General features: G+C 51.6%; 2 protein-coding genes across 2 annotated transcripts in view; one reads left to right on the top strand and one right to left on the bottom strand.

Moving 5' to 3' along the window:
* The first annotated feature begins 1,558 nt into the window (after nucleotides 1-1,558).
* On the top strand, nucleotides 1,559-13,138 carry Pex11g (peroxisomal biogenesis factor 11 gamma). Its single transcript, XM_036209255.1, has 5 exons — nucleotides 1,559-1,643; nucleotides 5,541-5,729; nucleotides 7,684-7,862; nucleotides 11,708-11,770; nucleotides 12,567-13,138. Exons 1-5 carry the CDS (start codon nucleotides 1,584-1,586, stop codon nucleotides 12,802-12,804), a joined length of 729 nt encoding a protein of 242 aa, XP_036065148.1. The 5' UTR covers nucleotides 1,559-1,583; the 3' UTR covers nucleotides 12,805-13,138.
* Nucleotides 13,139-15,484: 2,346 nt separating this feature from the next.
* Nucleotides 15,485-26,506, bottom strand: part of Arhgef18 (Rho/Rac guanine nucleotide exchange factor 18) — a 95,869-nt gene continuing 84,847 nt past the window's right edge. The window contains 11 exon segments of the mRNA XM_036166482.1: nucleotides 15,485-17,110; nucleotides 17,191-17,316; nucleotides 18,286-18,553; nucleotides 18,555-18,620; nucleotides 19,473-19,943; nucleotides 20,056-20,103; nucleotides 20,196-20,252; nucleotides 20,848-20,978; nucleotides 21,315-21,452; nucleotides 23,454-23,639; nucleotides 25,967-26,055. Of these exon segments, the coding sequence (XP_036022375.1) occupies nucleotides 16,944-17,110; nucleotides 17,191-17,316; nucleotides 18,286-18,553; nucleotides 18,555-18,620; nucleotides 19,473-19,943; nucleotides 20,056-20,103; nucleotides 20,196-20,252; nucleotides 20,848-20,978; nucleotides 21,315-21,452; nucleotides 23,454-23,639; nucleotides 25,967-26,055 (1,747 nt within the window). The 3' untranslated portion in view covers nucleotides 15,485-16,943.

Here is a 26,506-nt window from a genome sequence, read left to right as displayed (position 1 = left end):
TAGACTTGGGTGAAATCCTTCTTTTGCTCTGTTCTGTGTCTTCCCTCTTCCAGCTGAGCTCTACCCCCAGCCTCCTACTCAGTAAGCCTTACTAACTAGCCTTTACCTGTCCTTCATCCACCTGCTCCTAACTCACCACCCTGAGGGACTCTCCTATGTCACTTTAAGAAGACTGTTGTTCTGGGGGCTGGGAATGTGGCTCAGTCAGTAGGTCGACCGTGTGTGTGTGTGTGTGTGTGTGTGTGTGTGTGTGTGTGTGTGTGTGTGTTTGGCAAGCTCAAAGCCCTGGCTCCACCCCAGCACTGCACAAACAGGACTTGGCTCTTGCCTGTCATCTCAGCACTTTGGAGGGGAAGGCAAGAGGATCAGGAATCCAAGGCCAGTTTTGGCTACAAATTCAGTTGGAGGCCAGCCTGGGTTACATAAGATCCTGTCTGGTAACAAACACTCAGAATACCTGTGTAGTCACCTCCACTCTACCCCCACCTCCTCCCCCAAAACCCAGCTTGTTAAATTGAATCCTCCGGTGCCATCTCCCGGAAGATATGGATCTAACGCCTTTAAGTGATCAACCTTTGTCCTTCCTGGAAGAGAGAGATCTTTGTATATTTTGTTGTTGTTCACACACACACTACGAGAAAAGGTGTAATTGGGGAGGTCAGAAGACGGCTTGCTTTTTCCTCCACCATATTAGTGCTAGGGAAGGAGCTCATGCATTAAGCTTGGCCCACAAGCCTCTACCACAGAAGCCCTTTGCTGGTCTTTTCTTTCTGCTTTTGGTTAGCTTCCCCACCCCCCACCCCCCTTGAGACAGGGTCTCTCTATGCAGTCCTGGCTATCCTGGAGCTCCCTAAGTAGATCTGGTTGGCCTAGAACTCACTGAGATCCTCTGCCTCCTGAATGCTGGGATTAAAGGCGAGTGTCACCATGCCCAGCTCATTTTCTTCTAATAAGGTCTAGAGATGCCTTGCAGCCTTGTGTCAAAGTGCCTGTCATTCCAGCATTTGGGAGACTGAGTCAGCAATTTAAGGCCAGCCTGAGTACATGGTGAGTTCGAGGATAGCCTGAGCTATTTTTTAGGAGGTCCAAAAAAAATCCAAAAATCAAACCACCAAACAACCAAGATCCTCTTCAAAGAAAATGAAAGTCAAGATGCCTTGATGTGAGAGTACACCGGTCACACATGCTCGCTACAGACAAGCTGATCAAGCAGGCCACAGGTGCAGCCCGCTTTTAAGGAGAAATCCCTTTGGTGTGGGTCTGACACCTGCTTTTGCTTGGATCTTTTTTTTTTTTTTTTTAAACGTGGACAGTGATTAATTTTGAAACATTTTGCTTGTGGAGCTGCCTGAGCAGCCGTGGAGCGGATTGCAACAGGCTCGTTCTGGGTGAAGGTCATTCTGCGTGCCTGGGGGCCGGGAGTACACACGGAGCAGCAATACATCTGCACACTGGGTTCAGGTTAGCACGCCGACAGGGCGCCGGTACTGAGACAAAGGGCCACTGTTGCGCCTGCGCCAGCCTTCAACCCTTTCCGGAAGGAGTTTCGACCCCGCCCCTGGTGGCGTCATGATCGAGTTGCCATGGCGCTGCTGAACAGTCTGGCTTCCTCGCTGGAGTCCTACAGGGGCCGGGACCGCCTGGTGAGAGGAGGCTTGGGTCCGTGCTGGGCCGGAGTGACCTGCAGTTTGGTCAGAACTCAGAGACAGGGAAACTGAGGGCAGAGAGGGGTTCCTAAAGGGACCGGTGTCGGTACAACACACCTCAAGACCAAGTTCTCAGCACAAAGATTTCTTTGCCCCAGGAGGACAAAGGGCAGGGAAAGAGAGACAAAGACAGGAGACCGAGGACGAGGGAGAGGGGGCAGGGAAGAGGGAGAGGGGGCAGGGAAGAGGGAGTGGGGAGGAGTATTTGTCCTGCCGGGACAGAGGACCGCCTCTGGATAGAGAGGAGACAGATGTGGCCCATAAGCAAATGGCAGTTTATAAGGGTTAAAGGAAAACCCCGTGTTAGGATGAGGCGCTTGATTTTAATTGGGCATGTTAATTAGGGCAGCCGAAGGGGACTTCTGATTGCTGAACTTTAATACTTTGATAGCTGGACCTTGGTAGTCACAGGAGGAGGAAGTGGCCAACAGGGGGCTAGCTTTAGGAATGTAATAGTTTTTAGCAAGGCAGAGGCTTGCTAGCTGGTGCCTTGGTCCTCGTCCAGATCAATCACAAACACTGTCATCTAGTGTTGGACATTTGAGGTCAAACCTGCCAATCCAGCCCTGCTGAATCAAATAATAACCAAGATCTCACCAAGACACCAGTGTTCTTGGATTGTTCTGAGTAACCTCCAATAGGGTTTAGCACGTTACATTGCTTTCCCTGTAGCTGAACATTCATGTGGGCACTTGGTTTATTTCAGCCAAACGTGGCCAGACTTCCAGGCCCTAGCCATGACGACTACTAATCAAATCCATTGTAGCTGGTCACTTAAATTTTTTTCTTGGATGGACAGCCATACCAATCAGATCCCTGTATAGTATCTGCCTAGCCACTGGTTGCCACAGACACCTCACATGGGGATTTTGGATGTTCCAAAGCAGAGGCTGCATCTGAAATATTTTGGTGACAGTAAAATTCCATCCACTTGAGAATTTTGGTTGATCCACGCAGGCTTGTGAGGTTAGGCGTGGCTTTCCTGACCAGTTCCTTATAGACAGACATTACTGGTGGCTCCACGATGACATTCAACCCTTTTCTCTCCTAAGTTGAACATCTAAATTACAATGTTCACCGTTACAGCCAAACAGAAAAGGAGTTATAATCAATAAGAGCAAGGCCTCACTGGAACTCAGTATGCAACCCAGGCTGGTGTCTTCTGTGATACCCTCCTACCTCAGCCTCCCAAGTTGCTGGGATGACAGATGTGTATCACCACACACAGCTTGAAAGCAGCGATTTCTGACAAGCAAATATTGAAGGAGTTGGGTCTTGAGCCTGGTGCTTTCCTAGGATAGATGAAGCCTTGAGGTCCATCCTCAGCACCGAATAAACCAGATACGTTGGCACAAACCTGTGATCTCAGCACTCAAAGTGGGAAGGAGTTCAAGGCCAGTTTAGGCTACTGTCTCAAACACAACAGAAACAAAGATACAAGAGTGCTGAGGCGGCTGACTCTCTGTGATCCACGTCTCTTACTGAATGCCTTTCTTCTCTCTGAAGTGTTTGAAGCAAATTACTATTTTATCGCTTAGACTGTTCCTTCAGTCCAGCTAGGGCTTTGGCTAGGCCAGGAAGGGCAAATAAAAGTTTTCTCTCAGCCTGGTGCCCTGCCTTGTGGGCCAAAGAGAACCCAGGAGGCGGAAATAGTTCTGTTTTCTTTGTCCCTGCCATTTCCACCACTGGTGACACAAGCCAGCACTCCTGTGGAACTCTCCATGGCAAGTCTTCTCTCTTTGTGGAAGCAGGGTCTTATGGAGCTCTGGCTGCCCTCTAATTACCATGTAGGCCCGGCTGGCCTTGAACTTTCTTCTCTTCCTGCCTCAGGTCTTGAGTTCAATTCCCAGCAACCACACAGTAGCTCACAACCATCTGTAATGAGACCTGGTGCCCTCTTCTGGCCTGCAGGCATACAAGCAGACAGAACACTGTATATGTAATAAATAAGTCTTTAAAGATAAACAAACGGGGTTGGGGATTTAGCTCAGTGGTAGAGCGCTTGCCTAGCAAGAGCAAGGCCATGGGTTCGATCCTCAGCTCAAAAACTAATAATAATAAATAAAAATAAAAATAAACAAACGAACAAATAAATAAATAAAGCAATTTTTTAACTAGTCCCTAGAATGACCCCAGGACTTTGGATGGTCCTAGATGGGCTCTAAATCCTTTTTTGAGATTTAAACCCTGCCTGGTAATAAATGTGTCTGAGTTGGTGTGGGCCTGAAAGTGGGGAGAAGCTACGGATAACCTTGAAGCTGGGTTGTCATTAACACGACCCCTGAATTCTGAATAGTGGCGCATGCCCGCAACCTCAGCACAGGGGAGGTGGAGTCCAGCTAAAAAAAAAAGGGGGGGGGGGGATTTAGCTCAGTGGTAGATCGCTTGCCTAGCAAGCTCAAGGCCCTGGATTCGATCCTCAGCTAAAAAACAAAAACAAAAACAAAAACACTGTCAGTCCTCAGCACCCGACATGACTGTGATCCTGAGACTGGGGTTAACATAGTTTGAGAGGCGCTAATGAGGCATGCATCCCATCCCTCTGGCTCACCTTCTGTAACAATTCTTCCGTGACGGCAGCGCGAACTATTCCATGCGGCTTCAGCATCTTTTGGTTCATGGTTAAAAAGTCAAATTCTGGAGATTTGGGTTTGGGGAAAGTTGGGGAGCAGAGGAAACGAATGAGGCAGGGTATGAGGGACTAAGTGGGAAGATTCGGGGCTCAGGCACCTGGCTGGGTTGAACTGAGGCTAAAACGGTGTGGCGTGTGGGCGGGATCAAACCAGAGGAGTCCGAAGGACAGGGCGGGCCCAGGGAGGGCTCTGTGCATTGCCTCCCCTGGCACTGGGATGACAGGTGTGCCTCTCCACACCTGGCTGTGTGGCACTTTTTGGATTTGGATGTCAAGCTCCCATCTAAAAGAACCTCTTGAGAGCCTGGGATGTTGGTAGAGTGTTTGTCTAGCATGCAGGAGGCCTTGGGTTCATCCCCAGCACCGTGTATTCCAAATACGTTGCACACCTCTCATTCCAGCACTTGGGAGGTAGAAGCAGGAGGATTAGCAATTCTTTTTTTTTTTTTTTAAATAAGGAAAACATTTAATTGGGGCTCACGTACAATTTCAGAGGTTCAGTCTATTATCATCATGGTGGGGAGCATGGCCACCATGTGTGCAGACAGACATGGTAGGGGCTACAGAGGATTAGCAATTCTAATCATGACCACAGACAGTGGTTAGCCTAGGCTACACGAGACCTTGTCTCAAATCGACAACAACTACCATAAAGTTATATCTTTAAAGGAAGGAGAGGGGTTGGGGGTTTAGCTCAGTGGTAGAGCGCTTGCCTAGCAAGCGCAAGGCCTTAGGTTCGATCCTCAGCTCAAAAAAAAAAAAAAGGAAAGAGAGAAACTTTCAGTTTTTAGCCAGGTAAAGTGCTTCATGCCTGTAATTACAGCACTGGAATGCTGAGGCAGGGGGATGACAGTGACTTGCTATGTGGTGAGTGAGGTGAGAGTGAGACCCAGCCTCAGCAACCAAAAGAAGGGAGCAGAAGACACAAAACCTTTCAGTTTGGTTGGAAGTTTGTTGACTCTTAGAACTTCTTGTTTTTTTGAGACAGGAGCTCACTCAATAGCCCAGGGTGGCCTTTAACTTATGGGAGATCCTCCTGCCTCAGTCTCTCAAGTTCTGAGAAGTGTAGGCCTGAGCCACCATGCCTGGCAACTCTTAGAACCCTTTCCAGGTTCCATCCTGAGGGCCCATGGCTGGGTGTGGTGGGGATTGCAGCTCAGCTCGTGATAGGGACTGTGGTAACTGTTGGTGGTCTCCCACAGATCCGGACACTGGGCTATTGCTGCCAGCTCGTCGGTGGGGTCCTAGTGGAACAATGTCCCAGCAGGTCTGACGTGGGAAGGCGCTTGCTGGTGGTGTCAGCCCAGCTCAGCCATTGCAGGACTGTCTTGCGACTCTTTGATGACCCGGCCATGTTTGTCTACACTAAACAGTATGGCCTGGGGACAGAGGTAACAGGGTTAATGGGGCTGTAGGGAGAGGGGGCTAGACCTTCCCAAGGAGCTAGGAGCAATGGCCTCAGTGGGTATTTTAAGGGCTTCTTATTGGGTGATCTTATTTTTTTTATGGCAGTATTGGCCATGGAACTGGTGCCTTGTACATGTTACTTAAGCACTTTACTGCTAAGCCCCTACATTGCCTCTCAGTGGGGGAATCTAGGCAGGGGCTCTGCTGCTGAGCCACACCCCAGCCTCGGCAGGTAAAAACGCTTGCTCTACAAACTTGATCACCTGAGTTTAGGTCCCTGAAAGGTACAGTGGACAGAGAACACCCACTCTTAAAAGGTGTTGTCCTTTGGCCTCCTCCTGCATGCCCACAAACACACACACACACACACACACACACACACACACACACACACACACACACACACACACACACACACACACACACACACACACACACATACACACACTTTTTAAAGGCTCCTGAACCAGGGGTGGGGGCTTCCAGTAGTATCCTGGCACTTGAGAGGCAGAGGCAGGTGGATGTGAGGTTGAGATCTGGGCTGGGGAGATGGTTGGTCAGTCTCTGAAATGCCTGATGTGCAACCTGAGAACCTGAGTGTGAGTCTCCAAGCCCCTGTAAACTAAGTGTGGTGGCTCATGCTTGTGATTCAGTGCAGAGACAGGAGGGGCCTTGGGATGCCCTGGCCAGTCAGCCTAGCCTGTTTAGTGAGCGTCAGGACCTGAGAGAGGCAGTCTCAAAAAATAGTGCAGGCTGTGGAGATGGCTCAGCAGCTTAAAGTGCCTGTGGGGGCCTGAGTTCAAATCTCTAGAACCCACAGAATGTGCCAGTCTATGATCCTAGCATTTCTTCAGGGAGGTGGGAAGTGGAGACTGGAGACTCCCCAGAAGGACAGTTAGCTTGGTGAGCAGAGGGAGAAAGCAAGAGACTCTGCCTCAGTCAAAATAGAAGGCATGGAAGGAATGAGGTGGTCTTCCAACTGCCACACAAGTGCTGTGGCAAGCATGCACCTATACTCACGTACAAGAATGCACACACACACACATACACCCCATATACACACCAAGAATTACAAAACAAAAACAAAAAAATGGGTTGGAAATGGACGGGCAGTTAAAAGCAGAGTTTGATGCCCAGCCCCCACATTAGAGAGCTCACAACTGTCTGTAACTCCATCTCTGGAGAATCCCATATTCTCTTCTGGCCTCCAAAGGCACTTATACTCATGTGCATAACACACACAGACACACACACATGCACACATACACACACCACACCACACCACACCACACCACACCACACCACACCGAGTTTAAGATCATCCTCAGCTACATAGTTAGTTTGAGACCACCTGGGATATATGAGACTCCATTTTTAAAACAAAATTCCTGGGCCAGACAGATGGCTCAGTGGTTAAACTGCTTGCTGCTTAATTATGAGGACCAAGGTAGCTTATAAATGCCTCTATCTCCAGCTTCAAGGGATCCTATGCTGTTCTGGCCTTGGAGGGTCCTGCCCACACATGGCTGTGTTTGTACATGCATGTGCATACATGCACACACACACACACACACACACACACACACACACACACACCAAATAAACAAATACAAATTAAATAACAGCAACAACAAACCTTTGTTGTCTATCCCAGTCCTTCTGAGGCAATGCTCAGGGCTGGTATAGGGTGTGGGGTTTTGACAGATCTCCAGATAATTCTATTGCCCGAGTTGAGACCCAGTGAGCTGTCCAATGAGCATGAGCAGAGGAAGCCAGGCCTGCACAGGCCCCGAGCTCTCTTCTTGTACAGCTGTTAGAGGTGGGCTGTCCTGCCCAGACACCAGGGCACAGACTGTGGTCTTGGGACCCAGAATGGCACTAAGTCAGGCAGTGGGGAGGTCCAACTTGCAGGCCTATCCCCACCACTTGGTTTCACAGGAGGAGGACATCTTCATCCGATGGCTGTCTGTCCTAAGTAACATGGCTGACCAGCTGTACTACCCGTGTGAGCATGTCGCCTGGGCTGCTGATGCCAAGGTCCTGCAGGTGGACTCGGCTCGGTGGTGGACACTGAGCACAGCCCTCTGGGTTCTCTCTCTACTCCTTGGAGTTGTCAGGTATGTGACATCTGCCAGGGGGGCCACCTGAAGTCCCCAAGTCCCCAAGCAAAGCAGTAGGGGTGCCAATCCTTACATATTTCGTTAGGAGGCTTGAAGGAGGCAAATCTTCACATATTGGCATTTCCTTCCTTAATTTTTTTTTAAAATTTTTCTGTGCATGGGTGTTTTGCCTGCACACATGTCTGTGTACCCTGTGTGTGCAGTGCCCATAGAAGCTAGAAGAGGATGGCGGATCCTGGAGTTACAGACAGCTGTGAGGTGCTGGGAACCAACCTAGGTCCTTTGAAAGAGCAGCCAGTGTCTCAGCTACTGAGCAGTGTCTGCAACCCCCCACCCTTGACCCTCTGTGTTTGTTTCTGGTGAGGTAACTGCTGTAACAGTTGGACACAAATGTACTAGTTAAAACAATACAGATCTGTTACAGTGCTGGAGGTCAGAAACCTGAAATCAATTTCATAGGGTAAAGTCCAGGTGGGTCAAGGCTGGTCCCTCCCTGGAGGCTCCGAGCGTTTCCGCTTCTGCCTTTTTTCAGTTCTAGAGGGCCCACATCCCTTTGCTGGTGGCCCCTTCCTCCTTCAAAGTTAGCACTGCAGAGTCTTAGAGTCTCTCTCTGCTTCTGACAGACCCACCTTCCGCCCCTTCTCTCCTCTCTCTTTCCCTCTCTCTTAAAAGATGGATTTTTTTTTTTGAAAGCTTTTAAAGAAAGGTTTTGTCAGCCGGGTGGTGGTGGCACATGCCTTTAATCCCAGCACTCGGGAGGCAGAGCCAGGCGGATCTCTGTGAGTTCGAGGCCAGCCTGGTCTACCAAGTGAGTTCCAGGAAAGGTGCCAAAGCTACACAGAGAAAAGCTGTCTCGAAAAACAACAACAACAACAACAACAACAACAAAAGGTTTTGTCTTTAATTATGTTCATGCCGTTATGCATATGAGTAGTGCCTGTGCCAGAAGAGCGTGTTGGAGTCTCTGGGGCTGGGGTGACATCAGTTGTGAGCTGCCCAACGTGAGTGCTGGGAACCGAATCCACCCTCTGCAAGAGCAGTGCACTTGCTCCTGACCACCAAGTCCCTTCTCCAGTCTCAAAAAAAAAAAAAAAAAAAATGGGTTTGTTAATTGTTTGTGTTGAATACAGTAGGTGTGTGTGCCTGGCATGTGTGCCTGGCGGAGGCCAGAGGGAGACATAGAATGTCCTCTGTCACCCCTTTGAGGGGGTGTCTTGGTCTGACCCAGAGCTTGCGTTTTGGCTAGTTCGGCAGCTAACGACCCTCAGTGACCCCCTGTCTCTGCTCTCCCGCCTGTAGGGCTGGGGTTACATGCCCAGCTTGCCACGTGGGCGCTGGGGTCTGGACTAACGTCTCAATGGTTGTGAGCACTGTTAACCACGGGGCCATTTCCCATGGTCCTCCCTGCTTTTCTTTTTAATTATTTGTTTTTCATTTCTCTTTGCTTTTACACCTGTATGTGTGAGCGCGTGGAGGCCAGAAGTCAACCTCAGGTGGCATTACTCAGTCATTCCCCTTTATTTTACGTTTTTATTATTTAATTAAATTTTCTTTTGATTCTTTGTGTGTGGGCACATGTGGAGTTCAGAGGAGTTGGTTCTTTCCCTGAACCATTTGGGTTCTGGGGATTGAACTCAGGTCCTTAGGTTTGGTGGCAAGCACACCTCTACCCGCTGAGCCATCTTGCTGGCCCTCCATCTTTTTTCTTCTTTCTGTTCTTACTGGCCTGGGCCTTACTAACTCAGCTACGTTGGTTGTTCAGTGAGCACCAGGTCCCCTCAGCACTGATTTGTGAAGGGTTCTATCTCCAGCCCTCTTTTTACTCACTTTTTTTCTGTATATTTATTGACTTCATTCGTTTGTGTGTGTGCACATGCATGGAGGTCAGAGGACAGCTGGGCAGTTATTTCCTTTACCGAGTGGATACTGGGATCCAACGCAGGGAAAGGCAAGGCCTGGCTGCCAGGGCCTTCCCGCCACGCCATCCTGACAGCTCTTCTTTTAACTTTTTGTTAAAAAAGAGACAGGCTTTCCCTGTGCAGCCCTGGCTGTCCTGGAACTCGCTCTGTAGACCAGGCTGGCCTCGAACTCACAGAGATCTGCCAGCCTCTGCCTCCCAGGCATGTGCCACTACCACCCAGCTTTATTTTACTTTTTGAGAGAGAACCTCATTAAGTATTCCAGGAAGGCCTTGAATTTGGATCCTCATGCTTCAGCCTCCCAAGAAGCAGGGATGATAGGCCTGTGCCACCACTGGATGATAGGCCTGTGCCACCGTGCCTGGCTCTGATAATCCCTTGCCAGCCTTTGGATGTGTGCTCCTCTGACATGCTTGGGCAATATCCAGATGTCCTTTCATGACTGTGGTTTCTTGCTGACCTCAGTGACCTCTGAGGTCCCATCCAGCTTGCTGTCTCCATCCCCATGCACACTGTTGGCTGCCTCCGAGCACTGGGCAGGTCCAGAGCACGGTCCATTCTGGTGGGATGCAGGTTAAGTCCTTAGCCCTCCTGGGCTAGGAATGTGTCCTGGTAAAGTGCTTGCCTAGCATGCACAAGGCCCTGCTTTCCACCCTCAACACTGCATAAACTAGACATGGTGGCACATGCATGTCATCCCAGAGGCAGGAGGATCAGAAGTTCAAGGCCAGCGTGTGCTCCATGAGAACCTGTCCTAACTTGGTTCTGTTGCTATGACAACACTCTGACCAAAACCAACTCTGGGAGGAAAGGGGTTATTTGGCTCATACTTCCAGGTCACAGCCCATCGCTGAGGGAAGTCAGAGCAGGAAGTGAAGGCAGAGAGCCACGGAGGAACACTGCTTGCTGGCTCACTCATAGGTGCCATGACCTGCAGAGTTTGGATCTGGAACCCTGACCGGGGAGGCCAAGGGAGTGAAGAAAGGACAGTGACACTAAAGAATGGACAGAGCCTTGGGTACATGTCCAGAAACGCTGGGACTCTGGTCTACACAGTGAGTTTCAGGGAAGCCAGGGTTACGTAGTGAGAGCCTGTCTCAAAACAAAAATCATCCAGCCGCCGCCGCCACCACCACCACCACCACCACCACCACCAGAGTAAAGAAAGAGAAAAGCAAACTGAGGTCGGGCAGGGTGTGTGCACTTTGATGGAGTGGAGGAATCTACCGCTGCACGTACTGCTGGTTGCACCCAGGAACCTCAGTTTATTATGTGCGGTACATGGGGAGGGCGGGGGTCAGATAGTCTCAGAAGGAACTGTCAGGAGGCAGCAGCCTCAGACTAAACATCTGTGAGGCGGCGGCTGCGGTAGCTAGTTATTGTACACACTGGCCAATCATCACGCTCGGATCCTCTAGGAAACCTTTGCCCTCCCTCTGAGCCTCACTCTTCCCGGGAGACTTTGCCACTCACGTGGGACTAAGGCATCTTTGACATGGCCGTGTGAGTCAACAATACATATTTACTCAGGACTCCTGTCACTCAGGGCTTCCTCCATTCTCTAGTTACTACCGTAACCTGATACGCCCACAGGCTAATCTGACCCTCGGTCAAGGCTGTCCTCTCAGGTGACTCTAGGCTAACTCAGTTTGACAGTTAAAGCTAACTAGGACAGAACCCCAGCCTTCCCTCCTAAAAGCGACAAGTCCTTCTCCCACAACGCAGCCCGCCTGTAGCTCTGTGCAGGAGGCTGCATGCAAGACCACTGCCGGCCAAGTATGGAGGGCGGCTGGTCTCAGTTCCCAAGGCTGAAGGCAGTGGAGGAGGCTCTTGCTGCCTTCGCCACTGTGGAGAGCTGACGCCCTCCTCCCCAGCTTGCCATGCTGCTCTCGCAGGGCGTCCCCATGGTCCTCTGTGTTGCAGGTCCCTGTGGATAGTACTGAAGCTAAGACAGAAGCTGTGGAGCCTCACAGGCCCCTTCACCAGGTACCCATCCCAACTTCTCCTGCAAGGTGCACAGAGTGGCCATGACTCTCAGCCATGCCCCTGCTGACCTTTGCAGGGTTAACGTGGGAACCCTTTCCCTGCAAAGTTGTAAAGAGATGTCTGCCATGCTTCATGGGACATCAGTAACAAACTTAAAGTATGGTTTAGTCAAAGTCCAACTTGTGGAACCAAACAGCGGGAGTGTGGGTGACCCCCAAACAGCTGTATCATGGGAAAGTCTTACCCCAGCATGGATGACAACTTCCTCATAGCTGCATAGCACCTCTTGCAGTTAGGGCAGAACAGCATACAAGCAGAGCTGGGAGGTCAGAAGGAAGCAACTAGAATGTCAGATGAAGATCCAATGATCCTCCCAACCTCTCCATATATGAGGAAAGACAGTGGTCAACAACCTTGTTGGCTGCAAGGTTCAGGAATGGATCACTACAAAAGGGTGGGTGTTAACGGTGTGTGGTTGTGTGTGTGTGTGTGTGTGTGTGTGTGTGTGTGTGTGTTTCAAAGAGCATTGCTCTAGCCTCTGGGAGGGCAGTAGACCTTTTCCAGGTAGGGAAACAGGCTTGTTAGAATGAGGACTACAGGCTGAGCCTTCATGGCTGCATCCCATAGCAGGGCGGGTGATGTGAAGTTGAGGACAATACCCATACCCCTACACATGCCCAGGGATCCTGGAAAGAAGGCGTGGAATTGAGGCTGTGGGCCACTCTGTGCTTGCTCCTTTCTGGGGGACATGGGAAGGGCCGGCAATGAGCGTCTCCCTCCTTTTTCTCTCCCACAGCCAGCTGCCCAGGAGCAAGAGGAGGGCCATGGAGGCGAGGATGTGGTCAGAGGTTTTAACTCTACTCAGCAACCTGGCTGACCTGGCAAACGCCGTGCACTGGCTGCCCCAAGGTGTCCTGTGGGCTGGCCGTTTCCCTCCTTGGCTGGTGGGCCTCATGGGTACCATCTCCTCCCTCCTCAGCATGTATCAGGCTGCCAGGGCTGGCGGCACAGCTGGGGCAGACAGCTCTGGGTGAGGCCCTGGAGTGGCAGGTGGAGGACGCTGTGGGGCTCCACAGAGGGCTCAGATTCCCAGAGTGGGAACTGCTGGCCAGGGTGGGAAGAGGGCTGGTAGATCTCAGGTCCCACCTAGGGCCTCAGGGGATGCTGCTTCTCTGGGGAGTGAGGGACACATGAGGACCCCAGGACTCCCAGAGCCAAGGCCAGGCTCTCGAAGTCCCAGGACTCTGCTAGAACCTCCCACTCACTGGCTTACCTGAAGGTGAGTGGGAGAGACATGCCACGCCTTGGGTCGGGCTTTGGGGAAGCTGGAATACTGGAGTGTCTATTAAACATCTTGGTATGGTGCCAGTCTGTATGTGAGGTGATTGGAGCCGCCATGCTGGCCTTCCCTCCTCTAGGCCTATGCCACACCGTTTGCTTACACAGGCGCATGGGACATGAAGTGAGAAACGGCTCATCTCCATTCCGCACCTCGGGACCCCTCAGCCACGGGTCTCTCAGGAGCTGACTGACCCCTGCCCACTGTGCCCAGGCTTGGGAGGGAAAGTGTGTGCTGCTGCCCTCAGGAAGGCCACACCTATCAGGCCAGCCATGGCATCTTTCGGCATCGCGGGCCACAGAGGCCTGTTTAAGCTGTGGCCAGGCCATGCTTGCTGGCCTCTAAAGATATGTGGGTTTGTGTCCTATATCAAAGAGACTATAGTGTGTGGGGGAGCTTTTTTTTTTTTTTTTTAAATCAGTTTAAGTTTTTATTACATTTGAGTGTATGTACCACTATTCCCACTATGTGAATCCTGGGGATTGGCTCGGCAGCACCTTTACCCAGGGGGCCATCTCACGGGTCCGCATGTAGGATTATTATGATTATGATTATTATTATTTTTGGTTTTTTGAGACAGGGTTTCTCTGTAGCTTTGGAGCCTGTCCTGGAACTCACTCTGTAGATCAGGCTGGCCTCAAACTCACAGAGATTCACCTGTCTCTGCCACCTGAATGCTGCTGGGATTAGAGGCGTGCGCCACCACCGCCTGGCCAATGAGTTTTAATCTGAAAGCCAAGAATGATGTTTGAGGGTGCTGGGCCCAGCCTGGGAGACCAGATACAGCTGCCTTTCAACTTTATAAGACACCAACCTTTCCTGCGTGTGTTGTGGAACAGCCCTACTACATAGGTCAGGCTGTTTCCCAAGTGCAGGAATTTATTTTCCTCCCTTTTCTCCAAACTCTCTCTTCCCTGCCCCCCTGCCCCTCCAAGTTTGGGTACTAGTGACAGATGAGCCAAGCAGTATTGTACGGTCGAGATACGATGGCCCCAACCCCCACCCTTTTGGTGTTGGCCAGAAGTCCACGAAACTTTGGTTTTACAAAAATAGGTATTTGTGAACTACTGGGATGCTGGGACCACTTGGGGTAGTGGGGTACAAGAGGACCCCCAACAGAGCACTCCAGCCTCTCACTTGTGGAGCACCTGTGCAGGGTTAATGGATGGCCTTGTGGTGGTCTCACCTGCACTAGCTCTCAAGGGCGTCATGTTGGCGTCCTGTAAGTCTGAGCCCATGCCCCACATCCCCACGCCCACAGAGCAGTGCCTCACCTAGTCAGGGTGCCAGGAAGACAGACGCTGAGCCTGAGGTCTAAGCCTGGGGTGGGAAGGCCTTGGACATTAACCACATGTGGTACAGACAGGGAACATGAGGCCAGACACTTGCAGAAAAGGCTCAGCTGAGCTGTCCAGTGGTTCTGGATGGGATGGAACTAAGATCTCACATTTACTAGCCGACTCCACCACCACTGAGCTCCAGCCCCAACCGTTGCTTATTTATTCTGTGCTTGAGACAAGGCTGCCTGTGAGCCAGGCTGCCTTGTATGTAGTCAAGGATGCTTGAAACTTACTTTCTTTGAGACAGGGTCTCACTATGTAGCCTTGGCCAGCCTCATACTCAGAGGTCGGCCTGCCTCCACCTCCCAAGTGCTGACATTAAAGGTGTGTGCCACCATAACCAACTAAACTTTATTCTTCATAAAAAGACTTACTCATGTATGTGCCCTAGTCTATGTATGTGTACCATATGCATGCCTGGTGCCTATGGGGGAAAGAGGTTGGATCCCCTAGAACTGGAGTTGCAGATGGTTTGGAGCTACCATGGAACTAAATCCAGGTCCTGTCTAAAAGCAGCCAGTGCTCTTAAACACTGAACCATCTCTCCAGCTCCAAGTGCTTAAACATGAAGTATATGTGTGAATATAGGCATGTGTGGAGAGGTCAGAGGACCACCTCAGGCTCCAGCAGCTTGTCTGCCACTGTGTACATTAGGCTAGCTGGCCAATGCATTCCCAGGGATTTCTTGTCTTTGCTTCCCATCCTAGAAGTGTTGGGATTACAGAGGCATGCTTCTGTATCAGACTTCTGACCTGGGTTCAGGCCCTCACATTTGCATTTACCCACAGCCCCAGGTCAAACTTCTGATCCTTTACATCCGCCTCCTGAGTGCCTAGTTTACAAGAGTGCACCATCATGCTAAACTGGTGATAGAATTTAGGGCTTCATGAATGCAAGGTGAGCACTCTACCAACCGAACCACACCCATGTGACCACTCACCCTTCTACATTCATGTTCCCTGTCACCAAAATCCCAGCAGGAGACAGCTCCCTCTTCCCGTTCCCAACCCCAAGACAGTCTGCTTTAGCCTGAGATCCTTTGGATACTTTTATTGCTAGAATCTGGTCATAAGTTCTAGGGTGATTCCAGAATACCCCCATGGCCAGGACGCTCTGTTATCACTGTGAAAATAATCATGGGGTAGACAAAGATCACGGTCACAATTGACAAGGGATGGCACTCATTCTCAGAGTTGGGAATGCTGCCGGCTCACCAGCTTTACGAACAAGATCCACCGAGGAGGAACCTCGGCTGCTGGTGACAGATATACTGATGACATTGCTCTACGGTGTGCAGGACATGGATGAGATACACCTGGCCACCTGGCACATATGATAAACCCTACCCAGGGCCAAGTGGGAACCATCTGAACTAAGTTCAAAAAATCATGGTGTCTGGGGTGGGACAGGGCATATCAACTGATGGTGAGCCTACCCAACTCAGGGGTGGGGTCTTGAAATGTTCTCTTCATCGACTGGGAACTTAAAAACAGCTTTCCTAAAGTGCTCTGATGTCTTAGTACCAAAAAAAAAAAGGACAAAACACTGGTTAGCAACATGGCACGGATGAGGTCTGGTAGGTGGATATACATACACTCTGGACACACTACAGAGATGTCAAGGGACCCCCACACCACTCCTTGCTCTCTGAAGTCATTAGATGCCACCACTTTCAGGGTCAGCACCCTGCCGTCCACCAGCTGTCGGACTCTTGGTCACCACACCCATGGTCACCACCTGAGCCTATGGGTGCCCAGACCAGATCAGCCACTGACCGGACTCCTGCCTTTCTGGCAGGACACTGAAAAGACCAGGGAAATCCTGCTCATTTCACAGGGATCAAACACTGTCTGCCTGGGATATGTGCTGCCCTGCTCAACCCAGGGTTGTGTGTCTCAGATGGGCGGATGGGAGGACATGGTAGGTGCCCCTCTTCAGATTGATTCCTGAACCCACAGAGCCAGTCCACTGCTCCACGGGCTGCCTGGTTCACTTACTGGTCAAGGCTCTCTGTGGCCAGCATCAATTGCTGCTTTGGAGGAGGTGATTCACTAGACTCTGGGGGATTCTAGAGCCTTCCGGTGCCTAATGACTCAGTTCCACACAGAGATCTCTGGGGTTATAGAACCTGCCCCTGGAGCCAGTGTCTTCTCAGACCCACCTGTTTGGTCTCCTGGCTCCCCAGCTTTGGGCTGTCTACCTCTGGATTAAAACAGCTCTGTGGTTTAGCTGGAGTTCGACCTTCAATTTCAAAGAACTTTGTTTACACGTACATATGTAGAAAAGTTGGAGAGGCTACCCAGACTCTACCACTAATTCTACAGAGAGCTGTGAGACCCAAGACACGGACAGGGCAACCTCAGGTGAGCAAGTGCCTGGGTGTGCTCAGGCAGGGGAAGGGGATGGCCAGACAGTAACAGTCACCCGTGGGATCCCCAGAGACATAAAGGGTTATCAGGACAGAAAGGGGTCTGCTTTGGGGGCGATGGTCCCCTCAGAAGAAGATGACATCTTCCTTGCCAACTTCGTCCTTGGCGGTGAGTGGTGTGGTTGGCAGTGAGGGGGCTGGGGATGCAGGTGGCAGGGATGTGCTTCCGGATTTGAAGAAGGCCTCAGGGGGTGTGGTAGCTGGGGCCGGACTTGGGGCTGGAAAGCAGGGGTCTGGAAGAGAGATGGGGCACACTGGTGTCAGAAGCTGCCACACTCAGTGAGGGGGCCCAATGCCCAGTGGCCAGGCTCACCTGGGGCAGGTGCAGATCCATGGGTGGCAGGCAGGACGGGACTCAGTGACCGGCGGTTTCGTGACGAATTCTCATCCTTGCTCATGAACTTGTTGAGAAGCAGCTGCTGCTTCAGGTCAAAGGACGCTGGAAGAGGGAAGGTACCTGAGCTGGGCTCGGCCATCTGGGTGGGCAGTAGGCCTCCCCTCCCTGGCACTTCCCCACGGGCAGCCAAATAAGCACTTGAAAGGTGGCACAGAGTCACACAATGTTGGGATGCGAGAAGGGTGTAGCTTCCAAGCAAACATCCTTTTCCCATAATCATTAGGACATGGACTCTGCTCATGGAGAAGGTCCTGTCCCACAATACCCTCTGTGTCAACAGGGAATGGGGAATTTCTATGGGGAGGGGACAAAGACCCTGGGTACAGCCCCTACCTAGTGCCTGTCCTGTGCCCCAGCTGTGAGCTTCTAAGTAAATGGGCTTGATGATTCCCCCCCCCCCGGAGCTGAGGATTGAACCCTGGGCCTTGTGCTTGCTAGGCAAGCGCTCCACCACTGAGCTAAATCCCCAACCCCGGGCATGATGGTTATGTCAATGACACAACCTGGGATAAAGGTCTCAGTGAAGGACTGTCTACGTCAGTGTGACCGGTGGCACGTCTGTGGAGGACTGTCTTGTTTGCTTTAATCAGCATGAATGACCCAGCCTGGAAGCGGGCTCCACATCCCTTAGATGTGGGCCCTGATCTGGATGAGACTGAGAAAGCTGGCTGGGCACAAGTCAAACATGCATTTATTTCTCTGTGCTCTCGACTGTGGCCGTGGGCCGCTGTCTCACGCTCTTGCCGCCTTGATGGACCGAAACCTGGACTGTGAGCTAAAATAAACCATTTCTCTAAGCTGCCTTTTGTCAGAGCAATGCCATGCAGTTGGACAATGGACAGCCGCTTCTTTGCCAAGATGCTTGCCCATGCTGGAGCTGGGCTGGCTGTCTCCCTGCCCAAGGCCTGTCGTTTCAATTCTGCTGCTGGGACAGAGGGCTCCACTGGGAGGGTGTGCTTCACCTCTGGATACTACGGGGTCCCTGAGCTCTGGGGGTGGGGTGCCACTCACCTGAGCTCTCCCAACGCTGGGAACCCCTGCTCTTGCTGCTCTTATCCTTGCTGCCCTTGGTGGAGGCAGCCAGCTTGGTGGGGATCTGCTGCTGCACGGCTGTCTGCCTCTGAATCTGGTTGGTGGCACTGAGCAGCTGGATGGGCACATCACTCTTGGCTGGCCGGCTCTCTGCAGGAACACTGTCCCAGCGGGCCACCTCAGGTCGCTCTATGAACTCAGGTCCTGTGCCAGGCAGCAGCATGCTCCCTTGGGTCCCTGGTGCTTTTGGCTAGGGACAAGCGCCCCTCCGGTCCGTCCCCATTGAAACTGGGAGGGTGGCTTGTGGGCTGCGCCTGAGTAACAGAAGACACAGCACATCACTGCCGAGCCCACTGGTGGCTGTTAACCCAACAGAAGGCTTCCCAGCCCTTCGGTGTCTCTGGCCTGGGGTGGGGGCATGAGGGACGGGGACCAAACCCAGCTGGTAAGTGCTCGGAGATGAATGGGTGTTGCCCACCCAGCTCTGGGTCCAGTTCACCACCGGGAAGGTGCAGTCTGCATTCTGTGAGCGCTGCTTGAGTCTAAAGTGCTTCTGGTGATTTACAACTCATGAAACACATCAGTCTATGTCCATCCACTGTCACACTGAGCCATATACATGCCTTTTCTCTCTCTCACACACAAGTATGGCCACACAATTTATATCTGGATTACTCACAGAAACTTTAATTCAGAGACAGGGTCTCTCTATGTAGCCCTGGCTGTCCTAGAACTCTACGTAGACTAGGTTGGCCTGGAACTCATAACTCATAGAGATACACCTGCCTCCTGAGTGCTGGGGTTAAAGGCATGTGCTCCTTTTAACAGTCTCCTCCCCCGCCCCCCCAAAGTCCAAGTGGCCTTGTACTTGCTATGCAGCCAAGGATGATCTAATCCTGGGACGACAGGCCACTACACTTTTTCTTTTTCTTTCCCCAAGACAAGGTTTCTCTGTGTAGCCCTGGCTGTCCTGGAGTTCAGCGATCCTCTTGCCTCTGCCTCCCCAGTGCTGGGATTAAAGGTGTATGCCACCACCATCCAGCTTTTTTTTTTTTTTTTTTTAAACGTACTGCTGGGGTTGGAGCCAGGAGCTGTGTGCACGCTAGACAAGCACTACACGAAGCCACATTTCCGGCTCAGCAGGTTGGCTACACAGGCTCACTCACCTCTGCCAGCACCTCTGGGGGCAGTGCCCCCGGTGCAGTGTTCTGTTTCTTGAATCTGCGCAGCAGCTCCAGGCGCTCACGTTCCCGGTCCACTGCACGCTGGGCCTCGCGCAGACGCTCCAGGTCGTGTTGGTAGGCCTGGCGCTGCCGCTCCAGCTCCGTGCGCTCCTGGTCCAGCTGCTGGCGCAGCTGGCGCGCCTCGTCCTCTCGCTCCTGCAGGCGCGCGCCTGCTAGCTCCAGTTCCTGCTGTTGGCGCGCACGTTCCCGCTCCCAGCGCTGCTGCTCCTGGCGTAGCTGGCTCTGCAGCTTTTCTACACCTGCGCGCTCCTCACGCTGCTTCTCGAAGTTGCGCTGCCGCTCCTGCTCCAGGAGCAGGTTCCCGCGTGTTGACTGCAGCCGGAACTGCTTCTCGCGCTCCTGGATGGCCACTCGCTGCATCTCCACATAGCTGTCCTGTTGGGCGATGACTGCCTAGGTAAAGGGAGAGAGGGTTTGGGGCTGATGAATAGCATGCCCTTGGGCTAGACTTAGCCAACCAGCAAAAGGCAGCGGCAGCCAGTCCCCTCCCTGATGCTGCAGGTACCTGGAGACTAAGAAGCAGCTGCGACAGTGTCTGGACCCGGTGGACCAGCTGCAGAGAGAAAGCCAAATTGGTCTACCTGATGACAGTACACAGGACATGTGGGCATGCCGTCCCTGGGGGAGATGGGCCAGGGGCGGTACCTCTGACTCCAGGACAGTGGGCAGACACGAGCTGCTCTGTGTGCTAGGCATCTCCACCTGTGAAGAAGAAGATGACAGTATCAAATGGGACTGACCTAAACCACCACAGCTCGCTATGAGAGGAGACACGTTCTTGGCATGGGAAGGAGAAAGGACCCAAGGCTGGGCTGTGACTGCAGGGGTACAAGTCCTATGGCCATCTAATGTATGCCGATCTGAGTCTGGAAAATGAAGGTTTGGGGAAGTCTGGGAGGTGGGTGGGTGGCCGATGTCCAGCTCTAGAGTAGGGTGGGCTTGGAAGTGAAGCTTATGTGGCCATGCCAGACATAGGGTCCAGTTCAAGCCACAGCTGGGGCAGGTGGCCTTAGCCTCTGGAGACCTCAGCAACAATGGGCAGGTTCTGGGTGTGCAGAGTCGAAGGGCAAGGGAAGAGCCAGTGAAAGCCAGGAGTGTGGGCAGCTGTTACGACACTCTGGATAGCCTGTGGTGCCAGTGTGGGATTCAAGGCCACTTTGTTGTGCCCATTCTCTCTTCCACCTCCCTCCCAAGTCACTGCCTGCTATTCCCAGGGGTCTACAAGATTAATCTTGAAGGCTGTCATGTTAGTGGCGGTTATGTTGACTTGGACTATTAGTTACCAGAAGTCACTTACCGCTTGGGGCGATTCCTCACAGCCACTGGGGGTGTTGCTGTCACAGGACTTGGAATCTGGGCTGCTAGCAGGCCCCTGCCAGTCTTGGGGCCTGAGGTCATTGTTGCACATTTTCTTTTTAAAGCTGCCACCTAGAGACCCCAAATTGATCACAAGAGGATGCTATAAACCCCACAGGTTCTGGGATCCTCTCCCCTCCTCTTCTCCCACACCCTACCATGTAATGAATACAGGGTAGGGTGCTCCTGGAGGCCTGCTGCAGAGCCCTGGCTTTGTAGTACAGAGCCCACAACATCCAGAGTGCTGAGGACTGTGTTCAGGAGTTACACCCCTAATGCTGGAGAAATAGCTTGGCTGTTAAAGGCCGAGGCTCACAACCAAAAACTCAAGAAATCACACCGTACAGGACACTGCCACTCAGGAGCTTCCCGAGGCACAGCCTTGGAGGTAGGTGGTGACGTACTTACTCTTGCTGGGGCTGCCCACACTGTCATAGCCCCCGAAGGTCTCAGCCCTCCGAGGTAGGCCTGCAGAGACACCTCCCTCCTCCACTTGGCCACTGGTGCTGCTCAGCCGCCGGCAGATCAGGCTCTGGATGCCCTCAACTGTGAGGAAGAAGTGGGGGACATGAGTTAACAGGCGGTGGGGGTATGCCAGGGGCAGCAGGAAACCCAGACCTGAGTCAGGACAAGCATGGCAGTGAGTGCTGGGATGATAGGTATACACTATTACCTTGGCTTTGGCAGTCCTGGGGATAGAACCCAGTGCTAGGCAAGCACTCTAACAATGGAGCCCCATCCTGAGCTATCATACTTGGGGGCAGCCATTGGGTTTGAAAATAGCCCATCTTGAAGGCAGGCTCCGTAAGATTCAGGAGTTCTGAAGGGAGGTATGTTAAGACTCAGGAAGTCAACAATGCACAAATCTCAGGAAGTCCCTGAAACTTACCAGAAGTTATATAAACAGAAAGGACTGCTAGGGAAAAGAGACTCTCCAACCTGTTCAGCCAACTTCCACTGCAAGTCGTGAGGAGAGCTCCAGGGTCCCAGTTTTCATTAACTGTTACCAAGGCTGGGGCAGCTTTCACTGCTACAGCTGCCTTTAAGTTGTAAATAATCCCTCACCCCTGCTTGTAAGTGACCCCAGCAAACTCAGTGGCTCACCCAGTTGGACTGGTGTTATTGTTACTTGCTCTGTCGTCAGTTCCCTATCTGGGGTGAAGATGTGTCTGTTCATGTCTCCTCAAAAAAAAAAAAAAAAAGTGTGACTTTTCTCTCCAGCTTGTCAGGGTGCCTGCTGCAATCTTGGCTGCAAGCCAGGCCTAGGGCTGTGATGTACCAGTCCCTACCTAGGTCCAGTAGCAGACACAATGTTAAATGAGAGCCGGGCAGGAGGGCTGCCCACAGGGGGGAAGGGTAGTCTACAAACCCTTCAATGACCTTCTGCCATTCAAAGTCTCTAGCCAGGTCAAGAGGCGGGGAGAACATTCCCAACCCATGCTGTGAGTGTCACTGGAGGCTGAGAACAATGGCCAGCCTCAGGAGACAGAGGTGGATGGGTAATGCAGATGTGGCTGGAGGGAGCAAAACCCCTATTGGGTCTCTGCTAAGCTGTGCAGCAAGGGGTTGAGTGGTCTGACTCGCTGATAGAAGAGAGCCACTACCCACTGGGCTGCCCGCCCTGCTGGACAGCATGGGGCCCTGGTGGCTGCAATGGTGCTGTTAGGAGCTCCTGTATCACTGAAGGCTTCCTCTTACTGGGTCTAACCTTGAGGCTGGCAGAGGGGTCTCTGCATGGTCAGGATAGAACGTGTGTGGAGACAGTAGGTTATATGTACCCAGTGGTTTACACCAGAGCTGCTGATGCCTGGCAGCCTGCCAGAGCTAGAGGTGGGGTTCTGGTCCAAGTTTGGGGTACGTTTCTGGACTCCAGAAGTCCCTCAAAGTGGCTCAAAGAGTATATGCATTTTCCTGAGGATATTACTGGAGGCCGTCCCAGAAAAGAAGGATCTGTATCAGGGAACTTTATTACGAAAATTACATTTTTACTTATTTATTATGTGTGTGAGTGCACACGTACGACACAGCACACATGTCATAGGACAACTTGTATGAGCTGTCCTATCACGTGGATCTCTAGGATTGAACTCAGGCTGTCTACATGGAGGTTGGCACCCTTACCTGCTGGCCATTTCTTAGTCCAGAGCTTCATGTTTTCCCCCTAAAGACATGTCTTTCATGCATCCTAGACTAAGTTCAAACTCATTATGGAGCTAGGGATGACCTTGAACTTTTGATCCCCCTGCCTCAGTCTCCCAAGTGCTGGGATGCCAGGGTTTCTTCACATATGCTACACAAGTACTATACCAACAGAGCCAGGGCCCTAACCCTGAGCCAACTTGAGACCTCTGGGGTTGACCAGGTCACCCAGGGAGTGTTTGCTGACTGGCAGAGGAAGTGCTTAGAGGAGTCAGGCGTAGCTTAATTGCAGCAAAATGACCGTGGTCCTAGGTAAGGTCGGCCACATGGAGTCCGGGCCTGGTTTTGGTCCCCTATGCAGCCCACCCTTACAATATCATAACATACCACAGCGGGTGGCTGACTTACTCTCGCTCATGGCTGATCTGAGAATCTGCTCCCCACGTAGGGTCTCAGAGGGGTCCCCGCCTCCTCGGAAAAGGCCTTGGCTCTGGGGCGGCTCCTCCAGCCCACTCAGCTCAGCCATCTCCAGGTAGATCTGCTGCTTCTCCAGAAGGCTCTGGGCGATCAGCTGGTCTTTCAGGCTCAGTCGCTCTATAGAGGACCCAGAGGTGGCAGTCAGCCCCAGAGACCTGCCCTTGGAGCCAGGCTGTGAGGGTGGGGCCCCTGGGCTGGCCTGTAGCCTCAGAGGTGCACCCCTACCCTCCCTTCAACACCACGAGCTTCACAGTGTGGTCCTGTCCTCTGACCCTTCCTCTCATCCCCACCGTGAACACCAAAATGGCCGCCAAGTGCAGACAGGCAGGAGACAGAGAGCCTTGAAGGACAATATATATATATATATATATATTTTATTAAAACATTTCATTACATCTATTTATTTGTGTGTATGTGTGGAGGACAGAGGACAACTTACAGGAGTTGATTCTCTTCATTCTGTGGAATCTGGGATTGAGCTTGGGTCATTATGCTTGGCAGCCAAGTGTCTACCCACTAAACCATCCTGCCAGTCGAGGTTTTTATTTTAATTAATTAATTAATTAATTTTTTTTTTTTTTTTTTTTTTTTTTTGCTTTTCAAGACAGGGTTTCTCTGTAGCTTTGTAGCCTGTCCTGGACTAGCTCTGTAGCCCAGGCTGGCCTCGAACTCACAGAGATCCGCCTGCCTCTGCCTCCTGAGTGCTGGGATTACGGGCGTGTGCCACCACCGCCGGGCTTATTATTATTATTATTATTTTAAAGATTTATTTGCTGGATATGGTGGTGCACGCCTTTACTCTCAGCACTTGGGAGGCAGAGCCAGGCGGATCTCTGATCTACATAGTGAGTTCCAGGACAGCCAGGACTAGAGAGAGAAAGACCCTGTCTCAAACCCCTCCCCCACGTTTATTTGTGTATATGAGTGTATGTGAATGTGTTTGGGTGTGACACCCGTGTGCACGCATGGAGGCCAGAAGATGGCGTCAGGTGTCCTTTTCTATCACTCTGCCTGTTCATTGGAGGCGTCATCTCTCCTCAGAACCGGGGCTCTGTTTCTCAGCTGTGCTGTCAGCCAGCCAATCCTGGCAATCCCCCTGTCTCTGCTCTTCTCAGACCTTGGGTTACAGGTGTGCACAGGACATCTGGCTTGCTATGTGGGGCTGGGTCTGAACTCTGGCCCACACGGTGGTGCGGCAAGTGTTCGTAACTACTAGACCATCTTCCCAGCCCCTGGTTTGTTTTGTTTGTTTGTTTGTTTGTTTTTTGGAAGACAGGATTTTACTCTTCCCCAGGCTGCAGATCCCCCTGCCTTGGCCTCCCAAGTGCATGGATTATAGGTGTAAGCTGCATCTAGCTTAAAAACTAAAAAAAGAATTTTAATTCTTAAATTTTCTGTGAGAAAACTGAGGTTGTTTTAAACACTTATTTCCTTATTGGTGTGTCAAACAAATGTCAAGCGTGCTGTGGACTGCATGGTGGTCAGTGCCGTGGACTTGCACTTGATTCTCTCTTTCTAACGTCAGCTCCAGGGACTGGAATGGGGTTGTCAGTCGTGGTGGCCAGCTATCGTTAGCTGCTGAGCCATTCTGTCAGCCCAGAAAATAGGGTTGTCATCAACTAATTCATTTCTTGTTTTCGAGACGTCGTCTTGCTGTATACTCTTAGCTCACCTGGAAATAGCTGCACGATGCAGGTTGGCTTTGAATTCCCATCAATCCTCTCCCCTCAGCCTCCAAGTTTATAAGGCTTGGGGTTAGTGAGACGGCTCAGTGGTTAAGAACATTTGTTGTTCTTACATTGGATGCAGATTTGATTCCTAGCATCCACAGGGTGGCTCACACCTGTAACTAACTCCTTCTGGCCTCTGCATGCATTTGCATGCCTTGTAGTGCACAGACGTACATGCAAAATGCCCACTGCCCATACACATAAAACTAAAAACAACAAAAAACCCTGGTTGTTTTTGAGACTGGGTTTCTCTGTGTAGCCCTTGCTGTCCTAGAACTCACTTTGTTGACCAGGCTGGCCTTGAACTCAGAAAATCCCACTGCCTCTGCCTCCTGAGTGTGCCACCATGCCCAGCTCCATTTACTTAATTGTGATGTTTTATTTTTAATCATTTATCCATCTACTTATTCATTCATTCACCCATTCACCCACTATTCATTCATTCATTCATTCATTCATTCATTCATTCATTTATTTTTGAGGTGGTCTTTAGCTCTGGCTAGCTTTGCTCACCACATAGCTAAAGGTGATCTTGAACTGGCACATATCCCTGTGTATGTGGTGCTGGAGGTGGAACCCACTCTGCCTTCTGAGCCATTTCCCGGGCCCTGAATTGAACTCTTGAAATGGATGGTATTGTGCATTAAACCCTGAAGTGGCATAAACTTGAGGTGGGTTACAAGAGGGACCTGCCCACATGCTGACCCCGCCTACCTTGAAAGTCCCGGAGTCTCAGGGTGCAGGCTTCAGTCACCTTCTTATCCTCAGGCTCGCTGAAGGGGCCCCCCTCCTCCTCAGGACAGCTGCGGGGAAAGGGGACGGCTGCCGTCAGTGTGACGTCAGCACAGGCTGGTGAGATGGCTTGGGGGATAATGGAGCCCCAGATCTACAAGAGACCCTGTCTCAGCAGACGAGGCAGAGTGACACAGGACATCCAACACCCTCTTGTGGCTTCGGTGCCTGAGTTCAGTCCCCAGGACTCTCATAATAGGAGAACTGACCCAAAGTTGTCCTCTGACCTTCACATGACGCCATGGCTCAAATTCTCTCCAATAAAGAAATGTAATTGGGCTGGAGAGATGGTTCAGAGGTTAAGAGCACTTGGCTGCTCTTCCAGAGGTCCTGAGTTCAATCCCCAGCAACCACATGGTGGCTCACAACCACCTGCAGTGAGATCTGGTGCCCTCTTCTGGCCTGCAGGGATACATGCTGTATACATAATAAATAAATAAATAAATCTTAAAAAAAAAAAAA

Source organism: Onychomys torridus, chromosome 17 (genome assembly GCF_903995425.1).
Source record: "Onychomys torridus chromosome 17, mOncTor1.1, whole genome shotgun sequence".
Taxonomy (NCBI): domain Eukaryota; kingdom Metazoa; phylum Chordata; class Mammalia; order Rodentia; family Cricetidae; genus Onychomys; species Onychomys torridus.
This window is presented reverse-complemented; position numbering and strand designations above follow the sequence as displayed.